The sequence below is a fragment of the Cygnus atratus genome, chromosome 5 (assembly GCF_013377495.2).
Source record: "Cygnus atratus isolate AKBS03 ecotype Queensland, Australia chromosome 5, CAtr_DNAZoo_HiC_assembly, whole genome shotgun sequence".
Lineage (NCBI taxonomy): Eukaryota > Metazoa > Chordata > Aves > Anseriformes > Anatidae > Cygnus > Cygnus atratus.
The window spans coordinates 42,255,861-42,266,634 of record NC_066366.1 but is presented as its reverse complement, the minus strand read 5'-3'; the positions used below and the strand labels follow the sequence as shown (position 1 = coordinate 42,266,634).

Here is a 10,774-nt window from a genome sequence, read left to right as displayed (position 1 = left end):
TTTACTTCCCTAGGCTGCCACAAAAAAAAAAAAGCAAAAAAAAAAAAAAAGCAATCTCTTGGGCTCAGGAGCTGCCTCCACGAAAAAGCGGTTCCTTTGATTCCTACCTAGCATTTGGCAATAAGCCTTAGTCTCTGTGGAGGCAAAGATCTATCACTTTAATGAAGTCTAGGAAAGCCCTGGTTTGGGGTGTATTTATACTTGGGCGCTAACCATGCAGACAAAGCCTTGTGTTCTTTGCCACAAGGAACGAGTGGGGAATGGCACTCAGCTGAGCTGAAGAGGCAGGTTTGATACACTACAGGGTGAAAAGTGTGGAAGAATTGTAGTTAGCACCACATAGGAGAGGATGCAGAGATTATCAAGTCAACCCAGCACAAAAGCTTACATCAGGCTCTTTTTTTTCTTGCCATCTGGGAAAGGAGACTTGCATTCTCTCAGGGACGTACATCCTGCCTCTTCAGGGTCCTGTGGGGATTGTGCATGGGAGGGACTAGCCAGGCGTAATGACACACTGTACAAGGTCGCAGAATATCTTACACAGTTAGGAGCATCTTTCCCGGTAAGAAGTGGGGCCTGTATGTACAAGTGTTAGCTGTCGCTAGAGGAGCCCGGGAGGCAGCCATTGCGATCAGGAGAGGTCCAGTAGCGCTCCTCTCCAAAGGAGCACCTGCCCTACGGTTAGAACCAGAGAGGTGGCAAAATGAAGGACCCTGGCTGCTTCCCCTTCTATCTGACCCCTCGCAACACCAGCAGATAAAGTTTATATCGACTCTATTCTTCCTCTCTTCCTGCTTTAGTCCCCAGTCCCCCTCCAGCACTGGCGGAGGGAGCTGGGGAGCAGGCGGCCTGGACAGTGCTAAGAGCATCACCGCTCAGAGGGGCTGAGCCCCAACGACCGCCTCAACAAGTGCAAGAGCATATTCTGGTATTTCCCACAGAGAAAACAAACGAAAAAAAGAGAAACAGGTGACTGATTAAAAGAGTTTCCCCCCTCCTGTACACAAGATTCTGCAGTCACGCCGACAGATAGACATTAAATAATTCTTCCATAATAAATGATTGGAGATAAAAGCCGGCGGTGGCTGCTGCTGCTGTTTGGATTGCTCCATTGTCTGCATCTTTGTTTCTAGTTTGTTCCCCGGCCACTGTCGGCTGGCGCTGGGGCTGTCAGACCTTTGCCTCTAGCATTTCTAGGAAGAGTTTATGCATGGGAACCTTGCCCTGCAGTTTGATGCTGTAGAAGTGCTGCACAGCTTTGGCGGCCGTCTGCCGCAGGAGGGGCAAGGTCAGGAGCAGCTTGCCTGCTCGCCGGGGCTCCTCATTCCGCTGACTCAGCTCGTAGTCCTGCAGGGCTTCGTGGAGAAGGTCCTGGAGTTTCTGCACTGCATCCATGTCCTCTATGTGCATGGAGTCTGGGGGGAGGGAGAAGAGAAAGCAAACAGCAAAATCAGACACGAGGAGGGAAATGCTTTACCGTCCTTAAGCTTAAGATGCTTCCTTTATTTTATTGCTTTTCTGGTTTTGTTTTGTTTTGTAAATGAAAAATAAAACATCTTACTGGGGAAAAAATACCTTGCTGGCAGGTGCTGCTGCTCCGAAATTTGGCATGAGCCCCAAGAGCTGGCCCTAGCAGTGCAGGAACAGTGAGGTTGTTGCTGGGGTTGGTGACACATTGTGCCCTGTGTGCCCGCCTCGCTGGTACCCCAAGTCTGTGTGGGGGTCAGCCTGGGGCCTTTGCGACTCGCACTTTCACTTGCCCTCCATGCTCCTGCCGGGGAGAGTCACCCTGCAAGGGGCAGCATCTGCTGTGCTGCCACTTGGGAGCAATCTCATTAAGAATAATTAACACTGCTATAGTGCTTCATCTGTCTAAACTGCCTAATTGCCGTGCAGCTGCTCAGGGTGTCAGCAAGACAGAAAAGCCCCAGTAGGTCACAACCAGTGTGCACAGGGGTGTTGCTGGCCCCACCTTTGTGCATATGCCCCTGTTTTCAGAGACTGCCAGCAGCTGCTCGGAGAGCTTCCTGTTTCAGTCCGTCACAGAAACCCGTGTGTCCTGCAAGGCCCCTTCCCTCAGGCTGCCAGTTAGGTTTCTACAAGCTGCTGGAGGGGCTTGCAGAGCATGCAAGGCTAGCACGGCTCCCTGGTGTCTCTCTGAGGCAAAGGTAGCTCGTAGTGACCCCGTCCCTGTCCAGGGTCGAGCTGAGGTACGCGAGGTGAACACAGGCAAACACAGGCTGCAAAACTCGTGTGTAAATCCTGATGACAGAGGGAAGCACCACCAAGCGGAGAGGTTATTCTGGAGAAGCTACCCAAAGACAGCATCGCTGAAGGCTTTTCTCCCTTTCATCTCGCTGATACTTGCTTCTTCCTTACAACTCCAACAAGAGCTGGAGACACCGTTGCCTCATCTTCATTGTTCAGAGACTTTTAATCAATATTGAAGCTATTGATAAAGATTGCTGCCACAGGGCAACGAATCCAGGAGCAGCAGCAAAGGGATGCTAGAATAAGCACGCGTGCACACAGAACTGCACCCGTCTGCCCCTCTAGCTGGGCTTTGTAGTGTAACAGAGGGCTGGCTCAGCCCACACACATCCAACACAAACGTGAGGGCTTGGGTTCCTGAGTCTGACAGCAGTGAAGAGGAGGAAATTTGGCTGAAATGCCCAAATCTCTCTAGAAATATATGTCATCTCCGTGGAGAGCTCAACACAAATTAGAGACTGTGAACTTCATAAAATACATGTACAGTTATACTTATTTATGGTGCATGATTTATAAAGTATTGCAACAATTGAGAAAATATTCTGTCTAGCAAGAAAGCTGTTTAAGAAGCTGTTTAGAAGGACTGCACTAATTAGAGGATATTAAAGGGTTGTACTTCCAAGAAGCCTACTGAGGAAAAATCATTATTGCTACATTTGCTGTTTGTATCGAAGAGACCAGGCAACAAAGGCCAGAAAAGGGCTGGCAGGTCTTCACAGTGACCTGAGCTAGCCGCAGAGGTTAATTTGGAGGAGTAGAGAGGGAGAAGCATGTTGCCAAATCAGTCTGTCAACTTCCCCCAGATAGGCAGCACCTCTGGAGAACTCCAGTGCACAATCAGGGGAAGCAAGTGTGCTTCCTTCCAGATGGCAGAGGTGATTTATGAGATAGAAGCATCAAGAGCTGGAATTTGGAGAGAAACATGCTCCAGCCTTCTTATTTAATGTTTTTCTGGCCAGGGGCACATGGGGGAAAAGTAATCATATCCCATCAGAGCTCACAGATCCCAGTGGGTGCTAGAGGTACCAAGCAGTAAGCCATGCTTCAGCTCAAGGTGGGTGCTTTGCTTTTGAGTACTGATGCTGCTGTGCATTAGACAATGCTTAAGTTGTGCTCTCATGCCACCTAACCTCTGTACAGTGAGACCTAATAGCCCTAAAAAGCTAGGCATATAGATGGAGAGAAATTGGGGAAATAAAGATCACGGCCTGCCTTTCCTCTCTTTCCTGAAAGAAGCTCAAAATTGGCAGCTGACTGCAAAAAACGAAATAACATTGCAGGATTAATTTCCTTGCAATCCATCAATGAGCTGGTGTCAATGGCATTGATAAACTGTTAATTACAAAATCAATAGCTATGAATTTTTACAGCTGCCAGAGCACTGAGGTGCTCTGGAGGCTGCCTGGCCATGTCCCTGAGGGTCAGCAGGCCTAGACATGAGGCTATACGGCAGGAGTCCTTCCCTCTAGCACTGCTGGTATATAGGGCAGGTGTGAGCCTGGACAAGGCCCACTGCCTCCTCACCTAACTCTTTTCTTGCAGCTTCTGGCAGGAGGAGCGAGAACCTAACAGGACCCATTAATGTAGAATTTGCTACACATCCCCTTGCTAGATCCATACCTTGTTCACTCCATCTCAGCATTAAATGTACTGGCGAATAAAAAAAAAAAAAAAGAAAAAAAAAGAGGTAGGGGAGCCAGGGGATAATGTTTTTTCCCCCTGGCCATTCTAGGTTGTCCTTAACTGAACATGTGCTGTATGCTAACCTGGAGGGCTCTTCGAGGTTGATCAATTTGTATTCTTGAGGCAAGAGGACCTAGAAATGCTTAAGATGAGGCTGCTGTCTCTGAAGGGTAACAGGGTAAGTCTATAGCACGCTTACTGTGTCAAAAAATGGATGATGATCACATTGTTGAAACTTGCTTGCTGCTCTGGGCATTAAGAATTCATTTCTCAGCTCTCTGAAATGCACTTAGTAAAGACAGACTTTGCTTTGATTCTCTCACCCACCAGGTGAGCCCTTGTGGCATTTCACTGAGGATTCAGAGATCAGCCACAGCTCTGGCAGGGCGGCTCCTTCAAAGCAATGCCTGCCCTACTGTCAGTTTCTCCTCTAGCGAGGAGTGAGTGAGTTGCCCCTTCTGGTTCCATTTGCTTTAATTACTAGAAACAAAGGGTCAACGTACACAGAGCTGCGTGGAAGAGAGGAAAGTCCCTAGAAGCTGGATTACATGAGCAATTACACCCAGCAGGGATAGGGGAAATTCAGGAATTTACCTATATGGAAGGCAAGCAGCAGAAGGCAGGTCTAGGCAGCACAAGTGCTAATCTAAGCATTCAGCTTTAAACCCTGCCTCTGACCCAGGGGAGTTATGGACTAGCCCAGAGGTAGTCTGCATTGTTAATGGTTTAGGAGTCAGCTGTTTGCATGCAAGCACATACATGCAGACTCTGCAAGTTTATTCCATGTCAAAAATACACTAAGAATAATCACATATTAAAAGAATGCAAGGTTGAATGTGAAGGTGATATTATAAAAATACAGCTTGCGCTATCTAGCTTCCTTGTGTGTGTGCTGAAAGGCTCTAGCTGCATGAAAAACAAGATCTCATGTTTTACTTTCAGTAGCAATAACAAAGCAGGATTGTTGTGGCTTATGCTCCTACAGAACTGCACTTCTAGCTGCACTAGAACAAACCGGTGAAGTCAGAGTGGCTCTTCCATCCAGCTGAGGACATGCTGTGGCCTGTGCCTCCTGACCCTTACCTTGGTTTCTTTACTTCATGGAGCTGGAAGCAGAACCCAGAAGCAGTTGATAAGTGTTGTTTGTTTGCTCTGTCATTGCTCAGTGTTCCCCCACTCCTGATACAGACTGTCCCATAAGTCTTACACTGGGCTTAGTCCTGACAGCAAAGTGAGCAACACCAGCAGGGAGTGCTTCTGTTGCACGATGAAGGGCTTGATGGCATCAAAGCTGGGGTCCTACAACAGCTCTGCTCATAGCATGGGCCAGGTAAGCGTCCCAGTATGGCTCTTCTGTCACCCTGTCACTGCACTGAGGAGCCCTTCTCCTTGTTCAATCCTGTGACCTTCCTGGTAGACAGGAGGCAGGTTTTTTTAACAAGAGTTGATTACATAGCCAAAAGCCACCATCCCACGATAGAGAGAGACCAGCCTTGGCCATCTGCCCATCCTGCTTCAGTGGCAAAGTGAAGGCAGCAATTAGAGGTAAAAAAAAAAAAAGCAATATATGAGAAATTGAAAAAGGGAACCAGATAGCAATTTATATGAATCAGAAGTTATGAAGTGTAGAAAATCGATAAGGGAAGTGAAGGACATTGGAAGAAAATCCAGGGCTGAAAGGGCTAAGGACTCTTCGATAAAGAAGAGTTTTATAAATATTTAAGAAATAGAAGAAAAACAACCATTTGTAGGGGTGCTCTTTTCTGCTGGAGATGATTAAACTATTAACAGAATGAGGAGACAGAAGTCCTCAGTGAGTATTTCTGTCCTGCGTTTAGAAAAAATACGTGTTATGTACCTGTCTTACATGAAGATCATGGAATCATAGAATAATGATGATGAAGACTCCTTAGTCTGTTGTTTATGCAAGAAGATATTAGACATCTGTTAGGTACAAACTTCACAGAGATCAGCAGACCTTGGTAACTGGGCTTTAAGAGTTCTAAAAGTGCTGGTGAAGGCTCATCTAGGGCAGATTACTGATTAACAAAGTCTTGGTATTTTTGAGAAATTCAAAATGGCTGGAGAAGTTCTAATGATGCATATACTTTCCTGGGTCCTGTTCGATAATTGCCGTGATAGCCTGGTGTGAACCAGAGCAAAATAAAAGAAAAAGAAATGTGATGTTCAATTAAGACTTAAAAGATAGTATTACAACTACTGCCTGTCAACAGAATACTTTGGAATAAAGGTCTTGTCAAACAAACCTGATTTCATTCTCTGATGAGATTACAAGTTTGGTTGATAAAGTTAACTGCATAGATATAATAGACTTAGGCTTTTATAAGGCACTTGGCTTAGCACCACAGGACATTCTCATTAAAAAATTAGCACTGTGCAATATCAATAAAGCACACTTTCAATTGATTAGTGAACTGGCTACATGACAGATTTCAAAGTAGCTATCAGTGGTGAATCATCCCTGAAGGAGGAGTTTTCTAGTGGAAATCCACAGGGATCAGTAAAAAACAGATGCTACCCAACATTTTTATCAATGATCTGTAAGTGATTTCTTTCTTTCTTTTTTTTTTTTCTTTTGAATTGCTCTTGCTAAGATGTGTGGAAGACGAAGAGGAACAGAAGGCTGTAAAATAGCCAGGATAGGGCAGTCTCACAGAGTGTTCCAGACCACTTCCTTACACTTGAAGTAACACATCTATAGGCAAGGAATGCAACTATGGGACAGGAACTGTATCACATCAAGCTGTCAGGTCTAAAGGACCTGGGATCACAGGAGGCAGCTCAGAAAAGATCAGTATCCGGAGGCTGAACTCAGGCAAAATCACATTAGGAATATGGTACCTTTTTTTTTTTTTTTTTTTTTTTTTTTTAAAATGAGAGAACAATTTATTTCTAGAGTCAGCTATCATGAAAGATGTGCATTTCCCCACTTATCTTTCTGGAAGATGGCTTTAGTTGAGCACAGATACTGGACTCAGTGCTGACCTGCAAGGGTGAATTCTGTTGCGAGTTCGGCAAGATGAGCTGTGAGACAGTGAGACTCCAGGGATGTAGAGGGAGCCCTCGTCACACGGTAGCTTCAGCCAGTTTCCCTTTGGAAGGGACTCCTGAGCAAGTATGTGTCTGGCTGTTGTGCAACAGCAGCACAGCACGCAGCACCTCTTGTGTCTCGCACAGGCTTCCAGCCTGCTGGCCCGAGGGCTGCGACCTTCCCCACGCTGACATGGAGACACTGGGCTGAGGGCCCTGGCCTTTCTCATCCTTTTCCCAAGAAGAAACAGAACAGTCACAGCAGGCTTCTGCCAGCACATCTTATTCTTTGTCATCCAGATGGAAGGGACCGGAGGGGCAGGATTCAGTGTTTGTTGTCACTGAACATTTCCAGGACCAGACCAGGCAGTTCCAACCCAACACTTTTTTTTTTTTGTGTGGGATTTAAAACTGGGACCAGGGTTTCCCTGTTTGTTGTAACTGACCAGCACTATTGAGCTGAATGCATGCTTGGCCCGAATCCCCTTATCTGAGCTCACGGCACACAGCCTTTCTTTTAGTGCCAGAAGCCAGCAGCCAGCCCAACCCCGGCTGGTCCCATTCCCTAATACAGGGCCAGATTGCAGCTGGGGCTGTAGTGGCAGCAAACCTTACTTTTCCCTCCTTTCCAGCTTGGAGCCTCCACCTCTCTCCTCTCTTGTCTGTGGACAGAGGAACTTTGGGGATGCTGTATGACACGGGCAGAGCACGGTCTCAGGCAGTGGGCCCTAGATTACTCCCAGGCCAGATAACTGCATGGGCTTTGACTCCCCGATTGTGAGGCTGCCTGGGCCAGGGCTGTACCTGAATTGGCGAGGGCCAGAGCTTTGAGCGTGACAAACTCCTCCTTTTCCACCTTGAGCTTCTTGTAGCGGCGCACCAGTTGTAGGATGGCCAGGTAGAGCTCCAGTAGCCCCGTCAGACGAGAGTGTTCTTCATCCATGATGTAGTCCTCAGCATAGACAAGCTTGTCCTCGTATGGCAGGGAGCGGTACACAATGCCCAGGATGAGGATTTCCATCCAGGCGCTCTGCAGGAGGCTCATCTGGTCCCCAAGGGAGAGATTGGAGAACCCTGATAGGGCAAAAAACAGCCGGGGTCAAAGGGATGTACAGCAAAGCCTCTAGGAGCCTGGGCTCCTTAATTTCCTTGGGATTCATCCCAAGCACTCTCCCCCACTGGCCTGCCACTTTAAGAAAAAAAAAAATAAAAAGCTTACTGAAGCAACCTCTGTCTCTCTGGCAATCAGCACATGCAGAATATGGCAACCCAAGGCTAATGATAACCTCTTTTTAGTGATTTCTTCTTCTTCTATTACAGCAGCTGTTTTGTACCACATCTTCCTGCTCACTGTCCCTCTGTAGTTTTGTACTGCAGCCTATTTAGTCTCCCCAGCTGAACCAAAGAGCAGAGCAGAGCTCCACAGAGCAGAAAAGAGGGCTTCTGATGGGATAGGAGGACATGACAAAGCCCTGAATTTCAAGCATAGCATAATTTCATTTCAGCCAACATGAGGAAAAGGTCCCACCACAACAGAGCACTGAAGAGTCAAAAGCTGAATATATCTGTGAACAGAAGCCTCTTCCACTTGTCACCACTCCCTGAGCTCCATCAGCTTTCTGCCCCTCACAGCCAACAATCCTACGCAGTATAAAAAGACCTTTGTGGTGCTATTCAAGTACCTAAAGCACTGCCAGAAACTGTAGCAACAGAACAAGCAGCCAGCAGTGAAGCAAGGCAGCCTCCCCAGATACAGAAAGAGCAATCACAGTCTGGACATGGACAGTGACAGGCCCAGAGCCCTGTTGGCAGTGCTGAGAAAGAGGAGAAGCTGGAACAGAGAAGTCCTGTCTGTCCCAAGGGGAAAGGGATAACAAAAAAAGTGCACAGGAAGGAAAGCCATATCCGTTCTGTCCTCTGTACCAGGCATGTGAGAAGGCCAGATCATGAAAGATCCTAGGAGGCAGGGCAGGCACTGTACGACAGCCATCACAAACAGAGATGCGTTGGTCCCCTCTAGGCAGCTCCTGTCCACCGCTGACAGGCAGGAGCTGTGCTTTTTGGCAGCTCCTTGTGTCTAAAGGTTCCCAGGGCTGTGGGAGAATGGGACACCCCGGCTGGGAGGGCTGTGCTCCACTCGCCTCCCCTGCCAGCTTTAACCCCAATGCTTATTAAACCTCGGGGCTCACTCTCCTCGAGAGGCCTGGGAGCTCATTAGCTACTGTCCCCAGGAGCCTCCCCACCCCGCTCACTGTGTGCTAGGCCCAGCGGGACGCGTCTGTCCCACAGCCCTCCCTGCTCACAGCCCTTGGCCCCATGTTGGGGCCTAGGTAGCCAGCCACCATGATGATCATTTGATTTCTCTTGTTATCAAGTTGGCAATTAACAAAAGAGCTGATGATTGCTATATTGACTGACTGTGGGTTCTCTTTTTCTATCTGCACTATCTCAGCCAGGGAAGGGAAGGCAGAAGGGTGGGTTAGTGGTATTTATTTATCACTGCGCCATGTTTTGTGTTTGTGTTGCCAGGGGAAGCAAAGGGTGATAATGGCCTGGCAGCCCTTGGACATCCAATTTCCCTTATCAGGCCACTGAATAGAAAAGAGGCCCCAGGCCACATTAATTAACAGATACCAATCAGCTGTCACGTGTTGTGTGTGCAAGGTCTGAGGGGAGCAGTGGGTGGGAGGGAAGAATCAATAAACCACTGGGGAGGAGAGCCAGAGGGAACAGCTAAAGAGGAGTCCAGGCTACTGGGGAGAAGAGCTGCAAATCCAGCTCCATGGCTATGAGACTGATCCCTGTGCAGCACAGCCCGTGCTCCACGTAGCCCTGCAACTGGTGAGGCTGTGAGTGCTGCAGCGGTGCCGACCTCCTCCCTCACCTCAGCCTTCTGCCCCTTGCCTCCTGCAGGCAGTGCTGTGTTATTTTTTCCTGCTCCTGAATGCAGCCCTCCTGACCGAATCCAAGAGCAGGCTGACACAGCTCTCAGGCTTGGGATCCTGTATCCTCACGTCTCCTTGCTGCGCAGGGAGCTGATGGAATCAGCCCTGACACAGGGGAGGCTGTGCTGTGCACGGGCACTGTCACAGTCTGGCACCTGGAATCTCTACCCTGCAGACAGCCGAAAGCAGTCCTTCGGGCACCTATCTCCTAGTGCTGACCATGGAGAACAGCCCAGCATTGAGGCTGCTGCCTTAAGTCCAGTTTCTGGGTCAGTCACATGGCCTTTCTGCACCATCATTACCCATCTGGGTTACAAAGGGGGTTATGCCATCGCCTCAGTGCAGCCTGTCAAAAAAACTTGCAAAAGATTGAGAAACAGTGAGGTAGTGCAGGGAGAGGATCCAGGACAGACATGACTCACGCATTTCTGCTAGAGAATAAAGTGGAAAAATTTTACTTAACCCAAGCAGTAGCCTGTACATCCAGCATCTCTGTGAATCGTTCTTTCCCAGAGGCAGCTATGGCAGACAGGGAATTGCACAGCAGAGACCATGCTTTACCTGTGCCAAGGAGGACAGAAGAGCCAGCTGCAATTGCCCTGCCCACCTGGCAAAGCCCCCTGCCAGAAGCACTCTCAGGTGGCCAGCAACTCCAGCTTTGGCAGGTGGGTGCGAGGGAGCAAGTGCTGCAGTGACAGTCCTGGATTTGAAACGCGTGGCAGAATTGGGACCCTCTTCTTCCAATGTTTTCACAAGTAGAATGCAAGTGCTGGAGGACTGTGCTGTACCATATTGCACTCTGCACAGACAGGGGAAGATCAGAT

General features: G+C 48.3%; 1 protein-coding gene across 2 annotated transcripts in view; it reads right to left on the bottom strand.

Annotated features, from left to right (window-relative positions):
* Positions 1-440: 440 nt before the first annotated feature.
* The window catches only part of ESRRB (estrogen related receptor beta), an 80,592-nt gene continuing 70,258 nt past the window's right edge, over positions 441-10,774 (bottom strand). For both annotated transcript variants that reach the window (XM_035540112.2, XM_050711351.1), the window contains 2 exons: positions 7,810-8,079; positions 441-1,415 (listed from right to left, as the gene is read on the bottom strand). In XM_035540112.2, the coding sequence (XP_035396005.1) occupies positions 1,171-1,415; positions 7,810-8,079 (515 nt within the window). In that variant the 3' untranslated portion in view covers positions 441-1,170. The remainder of the gene's footprint in view (positions 1,416-7,809; positions 8,080-10,774) is intronic.